Here is a 24,768-nt window from a genome sequence, read left to right on the forward strand (position 1 = left end):
CGGATGGAGCTGCTTCCTCTGCTCGGACCGGCCCGCCGGCAAACGGAGATGTGGCGCTGAAGGACGTGACGGGGTTGGGGTGGACTCCGTGGGCCTGGAGGTCTCTCCCAACCTCGATGATGCTACGAGTCCATTAATTGTTCTCTTACAATTAAGTTCTCCCTACGCAACCCCTGCCTATGGCAAGCTGTAAGCAGAGGAGCAGTAGGAGCCGTAGGGGCAGCCCTAACAGCAGGTATCAGCAGAGACTGCGCCGTTGTTTAGCTGCTCTCAATACAGCCCCTGTCTGGAGGAGAAATCGCACCCTAGGCGCGTTGTTGAGCAGTCTCCTTCGTTCCGTGCGCTTTCAGAGCACACCACGAGGCTCGCACTGCTTAGCAAGGCTTCCAGGGACTCTCCTCTGTCAAAAGCTCTCTTAACATCAAGAGAAAGCAGCTTCCACTTAGTTTTCTTTGATCAGAAGCCAGGAGCATTTTGTCGGCCAAGGCAGGCGAAGCATTTGGTAGCGAAGCGCGAGAGCCTGAAGCTAGATTATTTTTACGTGTTAGCTTTATCTCCTTGTAAATATAGCAGCGGCTTTTGGAAGATACCATCTATTCCACACTGCAGTCCAAGGGGCACAAAATAAACCTGCGCTATCTGTAACGTTACCGGGTTCCTGATGTGATTTCAGAGAGCAGGTCCAAGGGATCTCAATTCTCATCTCAGTTCCAGCATAAACTGAAGCTGTGCCACTGTGAGTTACTTGTGGCACAGAGACACAAATCAGCCCCGACTGGAAAGCAAGAAGACTGATTACATTTAACTCTGGTAAAGGCACTAAATGCTATTTCCAATGCAACCAAGGGCAATTTCTTTTGCTTAGAAGGTCGGCTGGGCTGGCATAGCTCGTTTTCCTTTCATCTGTGATATAGAATGGTTTGGATTAGGACCTTTAAGATCATCTAGTTGCAACCCCTTCCTGCTGTAGGCAGGGACACCTCCTTCTAGACCAGGTTGCTCACAGCCCCATCAAGCCTGGGGTGGATGGGACCTATATCTATAGGTCTGACATGGTTTCATATCATAACCGTGGAGGGGATATGTCAGAGATCCATCTATCCCCCCCCCTTCTGCTTCTCCACTGCAGGTAGCTATTCCTGCAGCCTCACCACCCAGCTGGCACATACTGACAAGCCACAGCGAACTGATGTTATCGGTGGAGCTTGCTGGAGCACGCAGAGCATTGCGTTAAGAAACAATATTCAATGCTGCCTGAAATAAGAGCCCGCTCCTTTGCTTTTTTTTCCCCACATTCAAACAAAGACATCCAGACACCATAAAAAAAACCCACATCTCCTGTAACTCAGACTGTTTGTCCCCCATATTTAACTGCACAGAGCAACTTTCTCAATCCACTCCCACTGTGAGAGCCTGGGAAAACACACAGGCTTTACAGCATGCCCAATGCATTAACCAAGGCCAGCTGTCATTCCTATGTATGGGTAAATTGGGGCCTGCTCTTAAATTGTGCCCTTCATCCATAGGAATCCCAAAGTCCCTATGAGTGGTGCAGGAGAGAGACACGCTCATCAGCCTCTACTCACAGTAAATTCACCATCAGAAGTCTGCTTTGTGTTATAGAGTTGTATTTCCCTCCACACACACACACTAAACTGTGCACTAAACTGTGCGATGATGACACAGGCAGGGTTCAGTTTGATGGGGATATCTGAAATATATCTGACTCTTAAACCCAAGAAATCCATCTCAGACCGCATCTCCTTCAAAGGAGGGAATTTAAGCTGGGAGCAAACTTCCTCAGATATCAGGAACAAAAAATGCCAAGTCAGGAGCATCTCCTCTTGCTGCTGGATGAGGGCTGGTATTGCAGGCAGGCCCTGCTGCTGTCCCAGATCCGTGTTTTCCTATACACGTGGGCACTGCAGCTCCCAGCATTCCCAATCCCTTTGGGAAATCTGCTCCCAGCAGGTCTTTCATCTCACAGGGAGGTCAGAACAAAACCCAGCCTTCCTCATTTGTGTGCACAGCAGCAGCTAATATGGTAAAATAAATGGCACTAACGTGCCATATAAATCCCTTTTTATAGACTCTAATTATACAGCGTGGTATTAACTCAGCCCTACTCATTAGCTGCTCTCTGGTACTGACACAGAGAGGATTTTGGAGCTGTGGTTGCAAAAGGAAAAACACCCCTACCACTCCATATCCCAGCCTGGGATCGTATGGGGTCACTTGCATTGTTGGATAAACAGAAACCTATAAGCTCAAAGCAGAACTCCCTCCCCACTTCCCTTGTGCAAACAAAGTTTGCAGCAAGCAGGTTCCCTCAGCACGGCACCGCCAAGCTTTTGCTTGATATCCTTTCAAAAAATACCTTGCCCCCCATTATAATAGCTTGTCTGTTTTCTAGTACCGTATTCCATTGCCCTAAAACACAATATAGTGGAAAATATTCATCAGCTGCTGGCTTGGTTTAGCATCACTGAACGGATTTGCTTTTAACAATTATTGGGCATCCAAAAGCCCCTCCAAATGCAGCTTGTTTCTGCAGAGCGCTCCAAAGAGGTTCACAGAGCTAGAAAAATTAAATAGGAAGTGGCAGAATAAATGGTGCTTCCACGCAGCAGATTGTGCAAATCCAGTTTAAATTGTTTCCTTTATTAAATAGCCTTTCCTCTTAAAAATGGATTAGCTGCTCTCGCTGGAGGCTCTGACAGAAAAGCCATCTCATCCCTATAGCAACAAGGGACACAAACACCATGCTTGCTTCCCTGGCAGCTCCTCGGCTCCATATTATCCAGCACAAGAAATCTCAGGGGGTATTTCCCCTTATTAATTACCTCCATCAGCACAGAGCAGCAAGCAGAGCAGGCATCACAAGCTACTGTGGGTTTGCTTGGCTGCAAGCCGCTGTACCATAAGAAATCACATTAAAAACTTCATGGGACAACATCCAGATCTCATGATGGAAACAAACAACCCAGAGACCAAAGATGCTGCAAAGCCCGGACCTGTGCTGCCCTGCTCCCCGGGCTTTATGGATGCTCTGATTAGGAGACAATTCAATATCACTAAAAACCTCTCTCTTTCCCTCCCCCTCCCCACTCATTTTGTTCCTAGAACTCGATTCCCCAGTCCCCAAACACACAAGGGTCCAGCCCTAATTAATACACGATTATTTATAGAAATAACCCATGCCGAGGGCTAGCTGCCCAGCCAAGAACTAAATCACATCTGCCCTCTGCTCTGTACTCAGATCTCAGCACAGTCTCACTGCAGAGGGCACCAAACCCTCAAAGTCACTGCAGCTTTGGCAGCAGCTTTTTGCTTGCAGAGCTGCTCTCCAGCACTGTGAAGACTTATTCTTACCATCTTCAGACCACACTCACCTGCATTCGGGGTGTTTTCCAGCAGATCCTGTTCTCACAGAGGTACTGATCCTGTTGTGTGATTTCAGGCAGGCTATTCCTTGCTGCAGCTTTTCCTCCCACTTGGTCTCTTCCTTGTCTTCTGGGCACATCCATATGGAGATCACGTAGCTGTCAGCCCCACTCTTGGGGTGAGGATGGATGGAGCTGTGGGGCTGGATGCTTGCAAAAAAAAACTGATGGCGATGATACCAAGTGAGAAGACAATGAGCACAGTGCTGCTGTTTGAGAGATGCTTCTCCCAAGGGAAGATCTCAAACCACTCCTTTTCCAGTGCTTCTAAAGTACAGATTGATACACCAAGCCTTGTGGAGACAACCTCTTCTTCGAGCACCTTCCCTCTCTAAAAGCTGGATGCGTAACTATTCCTCTGACAGCCATCCCCTCAGCCTTTCTTTGTTCACCCCAGCAAGGATGGGGGCGGAACAGCCTTGGGATTCACTCCCCAAGTACCCAAGGAATTCAGTCCCAAACTGGTCCAAGCACTTGAACTCGACAGCTCAGGAAAGGAAAAACAGAGCTGCACTGATATGTTTTCTAAATCAATACAATTTTTCAAATTTATTTCTTTTTTTTTTTTTAAGAATTCTAATATATCTTTCTCACAGAAGAAGGGGATAGGGAATGTTTTCATTCCATCTGTAAACACTGAAATACAGATTCTGGGGGGGAAGCCAGGGGAAGAGACACAAAAAAAAGTGCATTTTACAAAAATTATCAACTAAAATATATTTTACATGTATTACGTTTCAATTTAAATTCTACCGACTGCATTTTTTTTTCAGTTTCAAAAAATATTTCCATATCTAATAGATTAAAAAAGCATGAAATATTTTTCATTACGGATAAGACATTTCGATTCATTTACATGCTGTCCGCACAACAGCATCAGCGACCACGTGAATCTCAAAACAATGTTCTTGGCCTGAAGCAGATTCTAACATGAGAAGTTGGGATTTGTCCTCTCTGGACACAGCAGAGCCCATTCTATGCCCAGGGCAAGCAATTTCTCTTTCACTTGGGGAGGAGCCAGGATAAAGGTGGGAACGGGATGGGAGAGGGGTCAGAAGGAGGAATTTCAGCGTGTTACTGTGGTTTCCAAAGCTGAGTTTCAGATCCTTCTCTGACTGTGCAGAGGTGCTCAGGGTTGCCCGGCCATTGATGAATCCTGCGTCAGATGGCACTTGGGTTAGAGGAAGGCAGCCACAGGCAGTTCACCTGCTTCAGGTTGGGTGTCAGGAATCCCTACCAAGTCAAATGTGTGTTTTTAGGACTGCCTGTCACCTTCCATGCTGTCACCACGTGCCCATGGACCCAGGGCACAGCCACTCTGTTCCCCCGTGACCCCCTCTGTCATGACAGGCAGGAGCTGCTCTGTTTTTCCAGCAGGGATCCCATCCTCCAGCATCACCGTGCTCCCTCCCCCCCACCCTGTGCCATTTTCATCCACCCCAAAGCACTCCTGATTCCCATTGGGAGACACTGCACCACGCAGCCCAACTAAATCATTCCAAGAGACCACCAGTGCCCAAGCTAATTGTTAAGGAGAAATCTGAGCAATTACTTTGACACTAGCGGTATCTTGAGGTATAAATGAGATACCATTCCTCTTCTTATGTCCTTCTCTTCTAGACACCTTCCCCTCTTTGGTATGTAGAGCAATTCTGGAGATCTGTGGCATTAACAAGCTATTTCCATGTAACAGATTGATGCCATAGGGTTTTCTTTCCGGACCAGGCGTGCAGCTGCCGGAGCAAGCCAATGCTGTTCTATCCCACTTCCACTGACAGGACAACGTTAAAGCAGTTTCAATACTTCCACTGTTTGTTTCACATGAGTTCAGAAGCCCCCCCCCAAGAAGCAGAAAAATGCAGATCCCTACATTCCAATGAGTGGCTCCAGCCAGCAGGCACACGGGCCAATGCAGCGTTGTTTCTCATTCTTTACATTAGTGCAATCTAAATGTGGATTCCCAGCTTGGTGTGGCTGACTCAACGGACTCTGTTACACTGTCCTTTGGTTTGCTTTAGAATCAGCTTCGACAGTTTGCATTGAGATAAGCTAAAGTCTACTTAGGATCTATACAGGTAAGGCAAGAGGCAAAGAAATATCTGCGAGGCTCAGGTTGCATTTGTCAATGCAAACCCTTCCCCAATACTCAGTTCCTCTCAGGAGCCACAAAGCCACTTTGGTGAGCTTGCTCAGATGACAGGATGAGTTTGGAGATGGGGAGGAAGCTGCAGGGCAGCACTGAGACAGCTCTGCTGGTGGCTTCAATGAGAAACTCAGGGTCAGAACAGAGACATAAAGGGGGGCTGAATTAAAAGAAAAGAAAGCTAAAAGCAACACTTGAAGTGTTTGCCATCTAGCTTCTTCACAGTGAGGACACGGTGTTAAAGGACACTACGAATGAATGAACTGAAAGAAAGAGTAAACCCACTTCTATTCCTAAAGCTCTCTATGCTATATTAGCAGGCAGTGCTCAGAAGAGAAAACCTGGTTTCCACCAATGGAGCCCACTTGGTGTGCTCCCAGCTTTAGGGCAATGCACATCTGCTGCAATCCTGTGGGTGTGAGCACAGCTCTCCACAATGCCACGCCAGAAAATAAAGCCATCGATCCCACTGGGTCTCTCTCTGCCTCTGAGCTGGAATGGATTTCCAAGCCCCAGTCCAAGCGCTGAATTGCAGAACAGCTCTTAAGAAGGTGAGGGGAAGAGAAAGATGAGGAAGAAAAAAGGGAATAGCTCTTCCCTGCAAAACAAACTCAAGTGTGACACAAGGCCACTCCGCATCCAGGTAGCTTCAAAAGCAACTGCTGTATTTCAAAGGAGCTCTCACTCACCAGGAATCCTCTTCTCTTTCCTTTGGGACAGAGGAGGCTCCTACACTCTGCCAAGGAACCCGGTCTCAGTCCTCCCACTTCACATGAGAACCACAGGACTATCACAGCTTGACTCACATAACGCACCACCGCATCTCCCTCCTGTGTCTTCCCACCACTCCCACCAACAATGGCTCTGATTCAGCTTACTGGCTTTTATCCCCTACAAACCCTTCCCAATATATGCATCTCTAGATACATATATAGATATAGATTTACATATGCAAGTACCTATATCTATATACATATATTTATTTTATACGTATATATTTTCATTTATGCTTTTAACGAAGTGCTGTGCTTTCAACCACTGCCTTCCTCCACAGGGATCTGCTCCCATGCACGCTTGTTCAGTCTGAGGAAAGAGCACTGAGAGCTCTTGGCTGCGAGGAGCACAAGGTAAGTGGGTGGGAGCACACAGATGTCCCAGCCTGCCGGCCTGCCATCAGCTCCCCGGTGCTGCTCGCCCTCACTGCAGTCCCAATGCAGAGCCATGCTACTGTGGGTTCTTCAAGATGCGCCCGTGTCTGAAATCGTAGACGTGACGACAGAGGAAAACCAGCTCAGGGTCAGTGTCCTCAGGCACCTTGCGGTGCAGAGGTGTGGAGTACTCTTCTGAGGGAGGAACCATGATGGCTTTCCTGCCAGGGATCCCTTCAACTCGACGCTTTGCCAAGGCACAGAATCTGCAATGCAATCACAGTTGGAAGAGTTAGTGTGGATTCGCAACATCTTTCACCATACAACTTCTGCTGTTTGTGTCAGTCTTCCTCATAAGCGTGCCTGCCCAGGGATAAAGGGTACAGGGGAAGGGAACATGTAGGAGAATTAACCTTTGTTCGATAGCAGGATGGCTTTTGATCCCACGCTGAACCACACAAAGCAGTACAATGGTTTTGCTTTCTATGCTGACAGACTCCATCCGATAGGAAAGACGTTCCAGCAATCCATTTCACCTTTACTAACTTTGGCCTTGTTCTTGTGAATTATCACCCCCAAAGTCATCAGGCCATCACTTAAACAGATGCAAGTGAACTGAGTACAACAGGTACCGTGTTTTTGTTTTTTCCAGCTACCTTCTAGCAAGATTGTGACAAAGCATTTAAGCGGAAGGGTCAAATACAACTTTCTCAACCAATGCTCACAACAAGGGCCACTCCTTGCTATTGGAGCAAGACCTTGCAGCACATATTGGCTTCAGATCCCGGTAACCAAACACTGTATGCCTACAGGGGTGATCCTGGAGGAGCTGGAGTCAAGTCAGGTTAGAGACAAGCTCCTGAGTCAAACCAAAAATAACACCAGTTTTGTAAACACTCAAGTCAGCTTCACATCACAGTGTTTACATGCATTCCCCTCACACACAGGTTTTCAACACCAACTATCCTGTTTACAAAAAAGCTGGTTGCAGCATCGCATGTCAAGTAGTTCTAGGTCAGGGATAAACCTGTCCTCCACACTAGGCTAAGAGCAACAGGAAAAAAAGCTTAGTTCTATCAACCACAGTAGCACTTCGAAGATGAATGGGACCAGTGGGGAAAAAGAGATATCTGTATTCTGGGTGCTCTGCCGTTTCCATCCAGGACACTTTAACGACCCTTCTATGATACAGACAGATTTTGTGGCCTGCTGATTTTGCAGCCCACATCAGTAAAAAAAACCTTTGGCAACAGTGACCAAGGACAAAAGCCATCTCTGAGAGTTGAGGAGAGCCTGCTTCAACTACAACTCCTAAATAATAGAGCAGCCTCTAAAAAAACCTTTATTTCCTCGTAGGACTTCCAGTGTAAGCGAAGGATAAATTCAGGATGCCTTCAGGAAACCTTTCACAAAGGTGACCTTAGCCACAACACCGCAGAAAAAAGATTCCTGCCAACTGGGCCGTTAGAAAGGAAATGACTCATCTGAATCCAAAGTCTAGTTTGCCTTTTAGTTTTCAGATAGAACAAAATTTGTTTTAAAACGAGCTGGAGAAGTTTGTTTTTAGACATTGAAATAATGAAGTACTAGGTTAGAAGCAAAGCAGAGAGCAGCAAGACTTAAGGGTTCCCTCTGTAGTAAGACTCAAAAGTCAACCAGATATGCCCAGCAAAACTGAAGACATTTCAAGCACTATTTTGTGTTACAGGGTTGTGTGCCCATTCAACCCTCGTTTTCTAAGGGATTCATACATCCAATGTCAGCAGCCTTAAATCTGAATGCTCTGTTTTGTCAAAAACACTTGGGTTTGCAAGCACATATACGAGGATCCAGTAGCAGTACTGACATATCAAAGATATAGCCATAGCATCTTGTGTGTCACTGGGGATGGATGTATAAGGTGACTTCCAGACTTGCTCAGTTTTAATTTACCACTAAGTTAGCCCCAGCATTGTAGGTTTTTTCCTGCACTGTCCTCCACTGATGCCCATGTGTCAAGATACCAAGATCATGCATTCACAAGCACTCATAAACCCTTTAAATCATATATCATACACAAAACAATGAGATATCTAACAAGTCTAGCATGGAGGAAGCACTCCCAGGTTACAGTATTAACCTGTACACAGAGAGAGTCTAATTCATCCAATTACACCTAGACCAAACGCTGTAGGGCAGGGACTATTCTGCTGGGTAATGGCTGGAAAAGGAAAGAGTGACAAGTGCTGGAGACAGATGCAGGTCTCAGGAACAGCAGCAAGTTAAGAGCACCACCTACCTGCAGTACTCTGCAAAGGTCAGCACATAGCACTTCTCCTCTATGCAGGCAACACTGTTTTCATCCTGATGTCGGGATGCAAAGATCTCATTCTGCAAGAGAAGAAAGGAGGAGGTCACCCAGCTGGCCAGGAGCCCCAGGGAGGTAAAGGCAGCTCCACACCACCTCAAAGGGGAGGAGACAAAAGCATGCTCAAAGCAGATATTCTTTAGAGCCAGTATTTCCAATAACACCGACACTTTGCAGGTGTCTTGTGACCTACTTATAGTGAGTACCAGAATTCTTATCCAGCATCCCATCATTAAACAACCCTGATACTCTGTGAGGCCGAGTATCCACACCCTCCTCTCTTACAGAGGACACAGGAAGCTAAAGAAGAGAACTCCTACGTAACCTGCTTTTGCTCCAACTTATCCTAAACCTGACTTTGTACAGAGTTCATATGGGTGGAGCCAGACTACATGCAGATTACCCAGTGAGTGATGCTTCTGCAGGCAGGAGGTTGGAGTGCTCCCCACCCACACATTCCTCTGAGCTCCCAGGGGTGTTGTTCATTCATTCTCCCTTTCCAATGCTGGAAACCCTTCCCAATCATTTGTATAGCTAAGAGTAGAAACAGAGGTTGAATGGCACTTTGTCATCTTAACTACTGGCCTGTCACACAGTATTAGGGCCTTCCTAATTTATCTTTATATCAAAGATAAAACTACCCGTTCTTTTCTGTCTATTTCTTCATCCCAATTCAATTTAGAAGACTGTTTTAGCGAGGGAAGTAGTAATAGCCATTTTTCTCCCAGGGCAGTTTAGGAAACTTGGCACTGGTTAAATATGGGGCAACCCAGATGGAACAGTTTTAAAGAATTTCAGATGTGGTTAGATCAGCAAAGATGATCTGAGGCAATAAGGATGCTTTGCACAAGTCTGGAAGTGTTACCTGCAGGCTGTACTCCTGCTGACAGCCCTGAGGAAACAGTTAAAAGCAAAGACTCAAAACAGGGCCACTGTGTGGGGACAAGCTTAATCAGAGAAACTGAAAACACCACACCCTGCTTCTGCACATTGAGGTTTTGCTCTACTCCTTACATCAAAATTATCTGAGTCATCTTTGGCAAGCCTATCGCAGCTACTCAGCCTACAAGACAATCTCTCATTTGAAGTCTTGTGTAATTAAGCAGGTGTGCAAAAAGTGGTTCAGTTCCTCCTGAGCTGAATACCGGCGCTCTCTCTGCATTAAAATGTAACTTGTCATGCTTTAATTATGGACCAGAAAAATACAATATACCACATTGTGATTTAGAAACTCAGCTGTGCCCTGCAAATCAGACTGGTACAATTCCCTGGCCTGCTCCCCAGGCCTGTTCTCCCATTCCATTCCACTTTTAAAGGAGAAAAAATAAAATGGCATCAAGGATTTTGGGGGCTGAAAACAGCAGTAAATTCTCTTTGTTTAGTTTGGAAACAGCTGTTCTGCCACCCAAAGCAAGTCCAAGCAAAGCTGAGTAAGGTGTGAAGTCACAGTGACTCACACGTTTTTCTTCTTAAAAGCGGATTCCTTTACACTGGCACAACATCCTCTAATCAGTCTTTATGCACTTTGGGAAGCCGGTGACATTTATGATCAACAGCACCAAGTTTTGCTTGAGATCTACACGAGGAGAGGATGACGCATCTGAAATTCTGCACAGATTTCTGGAACTGAAGCAGCAGATTCAGGGATTTCCATTGTAATAAAGGCAGCAGGTGACAGAGCTCCTCCAACATACTGCATAATACAAACTGTGGGATCTCACTGGGGGGTTTTGCATCAAGCTCTGTGTTTCTGCATGAATCAGATACTCTTTCTTTGGAAAAGCATCTGATCTCGATTCAGTGTAAACTCAATTTTCCTTACTCTCAAGGTGGCAGACAAAGGAGTTTTCACTTGATGCTCGGGATTTTCTCAGATTGAAGGTAGAAACATTAAAACCTAATACAGACATCCATGTGAAACATGCAGAAGTTCTGTTCGGCATGGCAGTAGATTGGGGAAAGCCCTTATGCAGGACACCACTGCTTCACAAAGCTGGCAACAGCTGCACCGCAGCCAAAACACAGCTTAACTTCACTCAAGTCAGAAGCTCAGCCTCCTGAGTTTGAGGCCACCCAAGAATGCAGGAAGATCCTCAGGCTACTCCCCCGTTTCTTACAAAAACATGGGACGTACCAGGAGACCATTGCCTCAAGTTCCACATTTGGATTTCTCACCTGGTGCATACTGGGATTGCGGCCTCCCTGAGTGTGCTCTGGTCTGTAATACCACAGGAGGCTCATCATCAGCTCCCCTGCAAGAAGATTTATTGCAAGACGTCAAGACTTGGTTTTGTTGTGGTGTTTTTCCCACCGCCTCCTCCTGCTTCATCTCTTTCATTTCCATAGCTCTCACATAGAGACAGCTGTGCTGTGATAAATATTTCATACTGATCTAGGTACCCTTTCCTTACAGCAAAGAGCTGTATTAAGTCAGTCACGCTGCTTTTCCACAGCACCTTCACCCCCCTTCTACTTCCGTTACATCATCACAGAGGTGAGTTATGAACAAAAACTAAATGCTTCCCTTAAATAAAAAGGCTCCACTCTAACTTATGGTCTGAAAAGCTGCTCATCCAAAGATCGGTGCTTGTGGTCTTAACTCCCACATGAACACTACTACCACTTACTATAAAAAAAAAACACAACACCTTTTCTTCTTCTTCCTTTTAAGCTAGAAATATTTGACATATAACCTTGAAATATCTGGCACAGTGTTCGCTTGGCTCAACCATTGCTAATCAGATATAGGACCTTAACATCAAAACCAAACACTCAAACGACTCTTTTCAGGGCCCACCAAAAACTTCTGCAGATGTGCCCATGCCCCATACCAACCCTCAGCCCCAAAACTGGCTAGAGCATCTGAATGAACAACAGCTCCTGAGATGCCTGCTTCTATGGAATTATAAAGGAAATCATTGCTAAGATAGCAGTTGGCAGATATTACGTGCTTTCATGACCAGGAAGATTTTAATTACCAGTTCCAGGCCAGTAATTAACGAGATCCTAGAACAACCCAAACTAAAACCATGGAACTAATTTCTTCCCCTTTGCCACCCAATCTGGCAGCAGCAGAGTGCCCTAAAAAGCTTGCAGCTCTCCAAGATTCACCACTTCCCCGGATCCAGCTTGCTCTCATCTGCCTAACACAGAGGCTAAATGGACCCTTATGGCACAGTACCTGTTTTGGGGTCTTCCCACAGCGCTGATATCTTCGCAACATATGGCATAGATTTCTTCCTGGGTCCTGATTTCAAGAGGACAGTATCTCGTACCCGGATAATCTCCCCATCTCTCTCCACAGCCTGATAGCTCTTGCGAACAGCTGGCTCGGGTTCATTCTACAGCATTGGTACACCAAAGAAAGAGCAACCCAAGCATACAGGCAATAAGTTAGTTCATTGTTTGCTAGCCCAATCCAAGACTCCTTTGGTCCTGCTGTGAATTAAGAACTTGCCTAAGCCCGCTCAGGGCCAAGTCTTTCCACTCTAAAAGTGCTCCAAGGGAAGTTATATAACATAAGGCCCATCAGAGCACCCCCTATTTCCACTTTATTGGTTTATAAAAATGAAGTTTGGGTCAAAATAATTACGTTTTCTACAGACAGGGCAATCATAAGTGAAGAAAGTTCATCAAGAAATAACACCCAAACACACGTAGGCTATATGGGGCCACCATTCTCAAAGCAAATGACATTCAGAAAAATTACATTTTTCTGGCAGCAAGTCTTCCATCTCACAGGAGCTGGTCTCTGCACCTCAGTGCAACAAATGGGTAAGTGCAGGTGAGAAGAGTTCAAAGGAGTAACTGTCCGTGCCAACACATAAGTTACCAATTAGAGGCTACTGAGTGCTAGAAAAAAATTCATTTGGGAGTCAGGGAACTGTTTCAGGCCTCTGTGTGTTCTGAGATCTCTGCAGACTATGGACACTATCAGGGAGAAGAACAAGCTTACAAGAACTACCTTAGGACAGCTGTTTATAGCAAAGCTGAAACATCCCTCTCCTCAAAACAGGTTCAAGCTAGCCCAGAAGAAAGAAGCTGGAGGCTGATCTCCCTGCAAGATGGACTCACAGGAGCAGCAGGTGCCACCCTCATAAACGCCAAATTATTCATCATGACAGCATTTCAGCTGATGCTAGCACAGAGTGGCAGGTTTTCCATCCTCTGCAAACTGCCCATCATGCTGTGCAATGTCATATGAGAAAAACAAAGCCAACAGGTCAGCCTCAAAACCCAGCCAAAAGGCTGCTGATCCACAGCACTCCAGACACCTACCACGACATAGACAGCCTTCTCGCAGGCTGTGCCAACAGGTATCCAGCCGTTGGTGGCTCTTCGCCTGCTGATGCGCTGTTGCTTTGGATGGGAATGGCCTCCCACCGTTTTGCTGTCAGAGGCATGCAGACAGCCTGGCATATTTCGGAGACCAGATTTGGAGCCACTGGGAGGCTTTGAGCTCTGGGGACATTCACGGGCCATGGTCTGAGGGTCAGAGTTGGGAGTCTGCAGATGAGGAACAGGTTCTGCAGCTGGCGGCACGCTGGGTACAGGACATCCTGAGAGCGGGTGGGCAGGCGATGCAGGGTGCCCTGCCACCGGAATTGTGAGGTTCAGCTGGTCCAGAGACTTGCAGCCTTCTAAGAAAAGGGAAGAGAAAGAGGCGGTTATCTTGTTTGAAATTTAAGACTATTACACTGTCAAGACTGTCCCAGAGTACCATCTCATTCCCCTGAAATTCTCTTAACTGCATTATAGCCATAAAGGTCCTTCACATTGTAATTCCATTTTGCGCTGTCAAAGGATTCTAAAAGCACGTATCTTTATTTCTATGCCTCCAACATGTTACTGCTGATGACACTGCACTACAACAAACCCAGCTGAAATCCCCTAGTCATGCCAGTCAGTAACACACAAGGCTAGCCAGTGTCCAAAGCGACTCCAGACTGTCAATACATATAAAAGAAATAAAAGGCTTATCAAAATGATAGGAAGGATTAAACCACGCTAGCAAAAGAAGCCGCCTTCTTTCCAAAAGTTGAACTCAAGTAATCAGGGGGAAAATTGAGAATATTCTCCAAGTTGACTCCAGAAACACGGAAAAAATAATAGATCACAACTATATAAAACTATGCAAGCTGCTGGCTTCAGCAAAACCATATCCCCAAAACATGTTAGTAACCACAACAGGTAAGCAATCTGGCTGATGCTGCCTCTCAAAGGCATCTAGAATACCTCATGATCCTCCAGAAGTCACAAAACAAGCCCTCAAACCAAGCTGTGGTCAAGGAAAGAACAAGTTAGATCAGAATTACCTAGTGTCAGCAGGAAGAGAATACCCAACTGATCTAGAATGCATCCCTAAATCTGAACATAAGCTTTTCTGGGGTCACCCAAAGGCAGCTTTCAGCAACCTCCTGGAGATGCCTCCAGACAGGAACACAACCTAGCAGCTCTGTGGAAGAATGTGGCTGCACAACAAAGAGCTATTAGAAAACAGAAAAAGGTAACCGAGATCACAGAGTCATCTGCCTGGCCTCAGCAGGCACAGGATCCATGGGGCAGTGAATCATGTTGTGCTTGTTTCATTCACAAAAGCCCTTTTAGGTTGGAAGTTGAACACTCAAGAGTGTACCAAGTAAGGCAGACAAAGCAAACCACTCTGTCCATAACACTGGATCCTAAGTATCAGGGTGGGATCTCTGATGGGAGCCCGCTGCTTCCAGTGTAATTCTTTAATTCCTTAAAATAACCCACTTGAGGGAAGGATGAGAATTCAGAGGCACACACATATGCAAGAGCCACTACTTAAGTATAAACCCATGCTAACATGTTGGTAAACCTCCTTCGGTCTGAAAAACAAAGTCTAAATTATTCTGATATTGAAGGCTCCTAAATCCAGAGAAAGACTGTAGCAGTGAGGTGGTACACTGAGAGTAAATACACACCTGAGCTATTGCTGCCAGCACCAGAAGGAATCACTCTGTTTGCAGGGAGGGCTGAACTCTCAAACAAAGCCTATCTTCACTGCTTGAGTCCTTCTGCTTGCATGAAGCTGGAGGCAGCGGCATGAAATATTTCAGGAACTAAGTATTGTGTGACATGACCTCGGGGCACTATGCAGAAAAGTGTCAGACAAGAACGCACTGCTGAGCTCATTTCTTGCAAGCTTTCAAAGGCACTAATGCTGTCAAACTCCTGCTGTAGGAAGCAGCACCACTACAGCAGAGAGATTTCAGGAAAATGGAAATCATACTTCAACCAAATGCTCCCCAGTTTCAGTAGCCTCCTACAACAGAAGACGACACAGCCTTGCTCAAACTTGAGAGCTGAACCAAAACTCCATCTGCCTACCTGAGAATCTGTTTGGAGTGGCTAAATCATGCCTTCCTTTGACTCCAACACGTGCACGTAGTTTACTGAGACACTCATGTTTACACTCCCAGAAGCTGAAGCAGCAGCTTTGTCTAAAGACTGCAGCGCTTGCAAGCGGCAGCGACTAGCTTGATGGCTTTTACACAAAGCACTGGCGTCTGGTAAACACAGCACAACAATCCAGCTTTGAATATTTCAAAAAGATAGGTTTTAATAGCAAAGCCAACAAAGTACAAAGTTGGGAAGAAAAAAACAACACCCAAACAAATGGGACTGAAATCAGTCAGGCAAACAAGTATCCTACACCTCACACCACTGCTTGCCCCCACTCCAGTGCCTGATTTTCCAGTGTTGTTAAAGATTAAATATAGGACTGCTGTCCACCAAGCTAACAATGTACCAGCACTTACATCACTACAAAGAAATTCAAGCATCAGTCCAACCAGCAGACTCAAACTGAATAACTGCACAGCCCTGCCTGATCAGATCTATAAAGCCTTACCAGACTGCATCCCCTACACAGATTTCAACATCAAGAGTCTTAACAACAGAGGCACTGCCTGCTTCCCCACACTGCTCTGCAGGGATGCTTCAGTACCAAAAGCAAGCTTTTGGGAACAGAATGGCACCACGGTGCCGGATAGAGAGAAGGCTTGCAGAGCATCTAGGAACTGAAGACACTCATTTTGCACAGATCAAAGCAGCTAGTTCCAGCTTAACAAGTCACGAGTCATCTCCTCACTGCCTCAAGTCTTTCAGCAACTCCACGTTTTCCACACCAATAGGACCTTTTAGTGGGGAGAAACCCTCTGGGCTGAAAACAGGGGTAGGAAAAACGTGGGTTCTTTTTGATCCATGGCAGACATCTCAGACTTTGATATGCCACAAGACAATCAACACTGCCCCAGAGCAGCCCTCATGTTGCTCAGCATTCCTAGGAAAAACATCCTCATGCTTTGCACCTTACCTGCTGCAAAAGGCATTTTGTAGGGGTAGCTGTTCCGTCCTGTGTGCACACTGCTGATCCTGCCATCTGGCACATGTACAACGCCGCAGACACTGTAGCTGTTGATGGCTGTTCCTTCTCCACAGCAGTATGGTGAGCTGCACCAGTGGAGTGGCTGGAAATGAGCGCCTGACGGCAAGGAACCAGGCGATACCAAGAGCCCTTCACAGGTAGCAGGCTGCAAAACTTCGTCCTTGGGGTAAACTGAGCAGTGAGAGTAGCCGCGGTATCCACTTTGGCCATAACAAACATAAAACCTGTTCAACGGAGTCAGATCTGAGGATTCATAGAGACAGCCACAATCCGTGTGATTCCCAGGAACGGGCAAAGGAGGGAACTGCTGCACAGGAAAGGAAGGCTGATGAAATTCCTGTTTGGGAGTTGGGGATTTCTCTCCAGGCCTTCCATACTCAGGCTTCATGGCAGCTTGCCCGCCCATGAGCAAAGGCAGTCTATCGTAGAAACCCTCTGTACTAGGCTGCGATTCGTAAGGAACAGGTTGGGCTTTCCTGTAGAGCCTAGAGGAGTCCTGTTGTTCTGCTTTCCCAAAAGCACCCAGGGTGAGCCCTCGCCAGCTGTGCTGACCTTCCATTTTTAAGCTGGTTGCTTCCTTTTTGGACTTGACACAATTCTTCCTATTGGCTTTGGCCCATTTTAGCGTAGACTTTGAACAGTGGTTCTCAGACTTGCCCTCCCCGTCTGACTTACTCCTCTGCTTCAGGGGCTGGTCTTTCTCATGGGTCAGCTTCAAGAAAGCCACAGCGTTCAGGCTGGCCAGTCTCTTTGGGGTGGGATGATAGGAGATGGTACTATTCTCTCTCCTTAACCCATCATCAAAGACCTCATCCAGCGAATGGTCACAGCTACTGTATTTCTGACTGGGCTCCTGCCGGTTTTTGCCTTTACCTGTTTTTACAGCTGTTTTTTCCAAGGCAGGCCAGCTGTCACCTGCCTTGCAATGCAAGCTCTTGGCAGTACAGTCTCCACTGGCTTTGGCAGGGTCCCTCCGAAAGCGCCTGCCAGACAACAAGCCATCGTCCCGCTCAAAGAGCAGATTGTTCACAGCCTCTGCATTCAGAGAGGCCAGTCTGCGTTTCCTGGGCTCTGAAGGAGCAGCATCAAGGTCTTCCTCTGTCCCCGGATAAGTTACTGTGCACTTTTCCCCAGCTGAATCACTCCTGCCCGCTCCCACAGGTTTAACTTGTTCAGCAAAAAAGGTGGGCCCCAACTCCTCCACCCAGCTGGGAAGGTCCTTTTTTTTGCAGCTCTGGGTCTCTTTGGACAGAGATCCAGCCACATCTTCCAGCCTGGTGAGAAGCACTTTACAGGTCTTTTTGTTCATTGAAGGGAGCAGACGTCTCCGCAGTGGGTACGTCTTTCGGACTTCCTGCAAATTCTTGCTTTTGCTTGTCCCCACAAACCCACTCAAACTGCTGGCAGCCTCAGCAGCATCCCCATCCCTTTGCTCGCCGCACTCCGCCTGCGTCCTGTCCATCCTCCTGTTGCCTGTGGGTGATGAAACCTGGCCAGCAGAACCAGCTGGACGCTTCAGAAGGAAAAGCTGTTTCTTCCGGGCATGCGTCATAGGATCAATGCCCAGTCCTGAGAACAAACAGAAGAAAACACGCTGATTAATACAGACAAGAGGGACTCATCTCCTCACAACGCATCAAGTGTCAATTAGGAAATACTTGGGGAAACTTGCTGCTATACATGGTCAAGCCTTTTTGGGTGACAGCCAGTTAAGCCAATTAGGAGGCAGGATGCAGTGAGACGTGGGTTAATATTAAGCTACAGAACATGACAGTAATTAAAGGCGAGGTGGCACAGGAACCAGGAAAACCAGGATACAGCCAGCTTCACCCAGCCCAAGTGAGATCCCCACTAAAGCAATGCTATCTTGAACATGCTACTCTCATATCTAGTAAAGATTATCTGAATCCTCATCCAGTGCACACAGTAGAGATAAATCCCAGGTATTTGACTGCTTGCACGCTGTTATAGGCAGGTAGTTTCATTGTCACCTTCTGAAACAATCAGAAGAAAAACCAAAGAGTCCACCTACTCATGTAAAAAGCAAACTTCATCTATTAAACGGAGACCTGTCAACGTTAATACATTAAATACATGCAGATTCCTGCACAGGTTAGAACCTGTCTACCTGACCTGTTGCTGTTGTTACTTTCTTAGTAGCATTTTACAAAATCTGTGGACGCTGCTCAATCAAATTATCATGTCTGGCAGAGAGGCTTGAACAAATATCACATGCTTTCCAAACACATTTATAGAAGGAAAATAATTACTCAGCCTCATAACACTGCTGATTTTTCATCTAGATGCTATGTAAAGGCATCCTTAAAACTGACAAAAGTGTCTAAAATACAAAGAGACAAGAATCTCCAAGCTGGGAGAGGTCTGCATAGAGAGGAAGCGCCAAAGAAAGGCAGACAAGCCCCAAGTGCCTTTATCTGGTATCAGCAGCAGAGGTTGGTTGCTCACCTTTCATCATGCCCTAGGCTTCCTGGCTATACCAAGAGCAGCATCTTACTGCTGAGTGGGCTTGGAGAAGCTGGCAAGCAATGCCAGAGGAACAGCTTCATCCCAGCAGTTTGTTCGGCCAGGTGCTGGCTTCAGAGCTGTACAGCAAGCTAAATCTGATCTTTCATTTCCCCTTGTTTCCTTCCTAGCAGAATACTTACTGGGCCTTTGTATCCTCGCGTTTCAGCTTCAGCAAGTGGCCTGTGGTAGGCTTATGTCAGATAGCTGAGGGATGCTGCAGTCCAAAAGAACACACATTCACAGGTGAGTCTAAAGCTAATAAGGGATACGGTAGGCAATATCTACAAACATTTTAAAAAGAAAGCCTAATTGACTAGAGAAATCAATTTAATTAAGCCTGTGTCTGAGCAGAGGAAACAGCAGAAAAGGGCTGTTTCTTGCATGTAATGGAGCAGTCAGACTCCTGTTATTGGCACCAAAGTGCCAGCCTTCGGATTAGCACCGATATAGGAGCAGTCTGATTCCCTCCACATCAAGTATCCAGCTGCAACACCTCTCAATTGACACAATCAGCACAGGTCTGCTACTTCTGAGGCTGCTAATTAAAGCTACTGCATCTGTAGCAAGGAGAACAAAGCTACCAAATTACAAGAACCGTTCATTTGATATGGTTTAATCAAGCTGATAATTAGATTATCTATTTGAAATAGACCCAATGTGCTTTAACTGACTTGCTTATATAGACATTAACTAAAAGAAAAGTAGGAATTGAAAGCTACCGGGGCTTGCACGTTATTTTGCAGATATCACTCTTTCCAAGGTGTCTCAAGGTAATGGAACCCTTATGCCCCATTACACAAGGGATAACTCCTATAGCTGGGTGCCTCGACTGCAGCACTCTGTGGGGAGCAAACATTTATGTATATACCCATGTTGGTTCCGATCAGCAACACCAGTTCTGGAAATGAGGAGGATGGTTATCAATTCAGACTGACAAGTTCCCCCAAAGTCAGAATAATTCTTGCACAAGCGGACACATTAACACACACAACCTCTGGAGTTAGCAGAAGAATTTCTATTTAAAGCATGCAAACCAAGGTTTGACCAAGCATCCTACAGAACCATACCCTAGGGAAGATAACATCTCCCATACAGGCCTGTGGTTCCTTTTACACCTCTAAACCTATTTTCTGTTGTCCCCAACAAAAGATGGAGCCCTCCAGCAGAAATGGTTAGCAGAGATGGGAGAAAACCAGAAGGGACAAGTAGGACTTGCCTTAAAAACCAGCATCAGTTACCTCTGTCTCCTCCAGCTCTCACCAACCTCCTGTGAGCAGCAATCATCTCCTGACTACCACTACTCACCTATCACGTGCTGGGTTTTATAGCCCATCAGTGCTTGAACGAGGAAGAGATCTCTTAAAAACTGAGTACTTTAGATATAACCTTGTTCATACCAGATCTGCTCTAAAGATATAAAGAAAGCTGGGACAGGTTGAAGGAAGGGGATTTTTCCAACAACAAAGAGGGGAATCATTAACGGCAAGAGTGATAGTCTTCCCTGTTTGACTCCACGGGGAGGGTCAAGACAAACAATAGCTTAAATTAAGTACCTTTCCTGGAATATAAGCATAGGAAAGATTTCTTTTACGGTACTCCACATGAACGTGGATTCTTAATACATTCATTTCCTCCCACTGCAATAAAACCACCTCTCTCCCCAAAGCCCAGAGGCAAGATCTGTATTCTGGTGCAGCGCAGGTAGCATTGTCTTGCATGTTGTGGCATATTTACAGGTAATACTCCACAACAGCTTTCATCACTGACAACTGCAGCTGGGAACGAGGAGCAAAACACTCGAACTGAACTTGCAAAGGTGACATAAGAGATAGTCAAAAATTGCACTGTAGAGGGAAAAGCACCAAGATTCAACGCAATTCATTTTAGAGAGTCTCAGTTGCATGAGCGCTTTGACACAAGACTAATCAAGCAATCACAGGCTTTTATTAATTACTTGTCAGTAAAATGAGGATATGTCTGCATGGATCTCTTTGTAGCCTGGCCTTCAAGTTCTCCCCCTCCACTCAGAGCTCAGCTGCTTGAACACTATAAGGCACTTCTCTGCAAGGGAAGAACTAAACATCCGAGAATTTGTGCAAAAACAAAGTAAGCAAATCCCACATGTTTTGGTATTATAGCCATGCAAATCCTTTAAGAGCCAGCAAAGACAACAACAGCTTACCCACGGTTGTAAACCCCCTGAAATGCAGTTCTATACAAAAGCTACTGAAATGCAATCAAAGTTAAGTAGAACTGACTTCTGCATTTGCTCCCTCAAAACCTACTGCAGGATCCTTGGATAAACAAACTAAATCAGCCAAGTTTCTCCCTGACCTGCTCAAGTGTTCAGTTTGGAAACCAAGAGAAGGTTGTTTTTCCACCTCACACCCCACTAAAAACCTCAAATCAGAAGTGAGATGAATTCTCTTTGCTTTCAAAACCATTCAAAACGCACCTCTTTTTACTCTGTGGTATCTCAGAGTCAGCAGTAGAAATAAAACTGATTTTAAGCCTGTAAGTGGTCACTCACAAAGCGTGGCTGAAAGGTTCAGTTTTTACAAAGGGAAGTTCGCCGTGATGTTGCAGCAATAAAACAAACGCCCCAGCCCAGTTGAAGCTGGAGTGTTGTTTTTCTCCCCTTTTCTGACATAACTGACTAATTGAGGTGGGAACAATCAGGTTTAGCAACTGTAATGACTTCTGTTATTTCGAAGCAGTATACAGTGTGAATGTATAACTAGACTGGCTGGGGGTGAGGGAAGAGATTCCAACGACTGGCTTCATACTCCCCCACACCCCGCTCCCCAAAGCCAACTGCAGCATTTTAGATGTTAGATGTGATCCTTAACATCTCTTACAGAGAAAGACTCTCAGCTTTTCCCTGAAAGCACTCTCAGCCCTGAGGATCTGCTGCATTTTTCAGCTCCCTGTGTTCATATACAGGTACAGAAAGAGCCACTCTGAGCCTTCTGCTGGAGTGCTGCAGTGATGCCACTACAAGTTTCGGACACTGTATACAGAGACAGGAAAGAAGACAACAAACAACATGAATTAATTGCTGATTTAGTTATGAGCATGCATCCAGAAATAGGCACCAAGCAGTCTCACCATCTCCCCTTACCTGGAGTCCATTAACCCCTTCTCTTTCCCCAGCATAACATACAAACAGAGCTTCCAAATGCTGCTTGAAACTTCAATAGCCTGTGATGCTTTAGAAATCAGTCACACAGAGCTCACCAAGACCAGCTACTCACAGGGAGTGCAACATTCCTTTCAGCTGGGAAGGAAGTGTCAGGGCTCTTCAACCCCTTGCCACCTTTGTAGGGCTTCAGAAAGCAAGGAAGAAAAACTAACTATTCCCAGAAGCCTCAAAGAAATCCCAACACAATCTGAAGAACTGAAAATGAAAATACTTACGGCAGAACCACCCATCTCCTGCGTGCAACAAGTGGGAGGTGAGGAAACACTAACAGCTTACTTAAGAAGTGAAACGACTTTGACGAGGCAGCTTGGCCTAACCCTCAGAATTCCAAACCCACTGAGCGTTCTCATAGATGAAGTCGCTATCCCCTTCCTCAAACTGGACCAGTTTGAAAGAATTATAGTGAGAGCTGCAGACCACATCAGACTGAAGAAATTCAAACAAAAATGCACTGGTCTAATTTTGTGCTGTAGTAAAAGCGCTACCAAGTCTGTAAAGAGTTGATGCTTCTTTTCCTGCTAATGAGGCAAGTGTCTTAACAGCTGCATTTTCTGTAATCATGCAGCTGCAGCATCTGTCTCTCCCTCTCCATCACTTGATTGCAAGTGAAATTAAAAGACACCAGTCTGGGACTACCCGTTCAAGTACCACTTCCCTTCCTAAGCTTCACTATGGAGATGCGCTGGTTCCAAGGAGACGATGCCAAAAAGAACAGAAACGTAAAGCTTTTCAAGCTTCTAATCCATTTGGCACTTCAATAACGTACAAAGAGTTACAACGACATGAACCTTACTCTCCATGTGCAGCATTGTTTTGCTGACTTCCAGTCCTCGTCCACTGGAAGAAGTTCTGTTCTTTTGAATTGGTGCAGCTTACGCTGTGACAACAGCCCCAGAACTTTAAGTGCTGGGAAGACCGGCTCCTTTCTCCCTGCCGCTTTTAAAGTCAGATCATTCTCAGCACTATAAAGTATGCGTCGCATGAAGGAAGCCTGCCAGGGTCTCTTGGAAATGTGAGTAAAGCACAGAACTGTCAGGTATCCCAGGCTGAATTGTCTAAATGCTGTGCAAGACCCAGAAGCATCACTTCAACATTAGACACACAGAACAATTAGAATAGTTATGCACTGCAATTTGGAGCCGTAGGGTCCAGCCCTGACTTCTCTCTGAAGGCTCACTGAATGCTTCATCATCCTCATGCTCCAGAGAAAGCTGTTAGACAAGGCATGTACTGCAAAAAAAGGCTTTTTTTTTTCTCCCTATCAGCATAATCTTTGCCATTTTCCAGCCCCTCTTGAAAACTGGGTGAATACTCAAATCCATGCCTCTTTAGCTTCAAAAAGGCAAGCAACAAAGGATCTGGGGTTTGCTCCACCTCTTGTACCATCAAAAGAGGCTCTTCACAAGTTTATGGACTGCTTGCTCTGCTCCCTGGTCCTACACTAGCAATTACAGCTCAGTTGTGAAAGCCCATGCCTCAGCCACGTTGCTGCAAGTACTGAAGAACATGTGACCCATGATAAATTGCCATGCTGAAGCAACAGCAATTACCATCAGATGCTTTAAAATTGAAGTGCTGTGCCTATCTGGAAGCGATGGCACACTGAGAACAAAATATGCTGGGGTGCACTCCCTGCTTGACAGCTGACCACTTGCATAAACAGGAACTAGACCCTGTTAACAACCCAACAGAGAAGTTGCACAGCTCATCTCCTGGGAGAGCCTGTCCCATCCTTGGTTATCTGCTTTCAGATCTGGCCTAGTGGCAGTGCTCTGAAGCACTTTGCAGGGAAGCCAGATTTCAATCTCTCTGTCTGTTCTTACACTCTCCATAGCCCCAGCGAGCAGTGCTTGCAAGGGCAAGGAAAAAGAAGAAAAAAAAAAAGCAATAAGAAAAAAGAGAAATCACCGCTGCACCACTGAAGCTTGATCTCAATGCATGAGAGTCAAACAAACCAGAGCCCTTCCAGCACCTGGAGCAGAAAGACGTTTCATTATCAGCACCATGACACAGCTTGACTTTCCTGGGCAATGTAGCCCTTCTAAAGACTCAGACACAACAAGTGCAATTCTAAATTCCTCAGGCAAAGTGATTTGGAAGCCTAACTCAGCACCCTGTACTGGCAGGGAAAGCATTTCATGTCTGCTTCGTCTCCTCAGCCACTGCTAATACTTGCAGCAATATACATGCTGCCAGAGCTGCACTGGTCCCACAGATACATCCTATGGGAGGGTAAGATGCACCCTGTACATCCTTTGGCAAAGAAAGGTGCCTGCTTTCAGAGAGGACAGGGTATCAAGAGCTGCTCAACTAACCATCTTCATTCAACAAAGAAGTTTTTTTTGCTTGCACAGTGAACTAAAAAGCTCATCACATCTAGCTGAGAAGAGCCGATTCTTTCTACACAAGTGGAATTATCTACAAATGAGGAGGAAACTGGTAAGATGCCTCCTTGTAACTGATGACAAGGAGCGTTATTTGTGGAACTACCACGACACCTGGAAAAGGAACATTTTCCCCTTTCCCATTAGCAATGCTACAAAGC

The 24,768-nt window shown here is 45.9% G+C and overlaps 1 protein-coding gene across 3 annotated transcripts in view; it reads right to left on the bottom strand.

Annotated features, from left to right (window-relative positions):
- Positions 1-3,968: 3,968 nt before the first annotated feature.
- The window catches only part of BAHD1 (bromo adjacent homology domain containing 1), a 33,843-nt gene continuing 13,043 nt past the window's right edge, over positions 3,969-24,768 (bottom strand). For 2 of the 3 annotated variants that reach the window (XM_072338767.1, XM_072338769.1), the window contains exons 2-7: positions 16,424-18,064; positions 13,360-13,721; positions 12,263-12,422; positions 11,257-11,333; positions 9,013-9,104; positions 3,969-7,000 (exon numbers count right to left, since the gene is read on the bottom strand). In XM_072338767.1, coding sequence (XP_072194868.1) covers positions 6,811-7,000; positions 9,013-9,104; positions 11,257-11,333; positions 12,263-12,422; positions 13,360-13,721; positions 16,424-18,047 — 2,505 coding nt within the window. In that variant the 5' untranslated portion in view covers positions 18,048-18,064 and the 3' untranslated portion in view covers positions 3,969-6,810. Of the gene's footprint in view, positions 7,001-9,012; positions 9,105-11,256; positions 11,334-12,262; positions 12,423-13,359; positions 13,722-16,423; positions 18,065-19,161; positions 19,236-24,768 lie in introns of all 3 variants that reach the window. The other variant, XM_072338768.1, reaches the window with a different exon arrangement.

The sequence above is a fragment of the Excalfactoria chinensis genome, chromosome 5 (genome assembly GCF_039878825.1).
Source record: "Excalfactoria chinensis isolate bCotChi1 chromosome 5, bCotChi1.hap2, whole genome shotgun sequence".
In the NCBI taxonomy this organism is placed as follows: Eukaryota; Metazoa; Chordata; class Aves; order Galliformes; family Phasianidae; genus Excalfactoria; species Excalfactoria chinensis.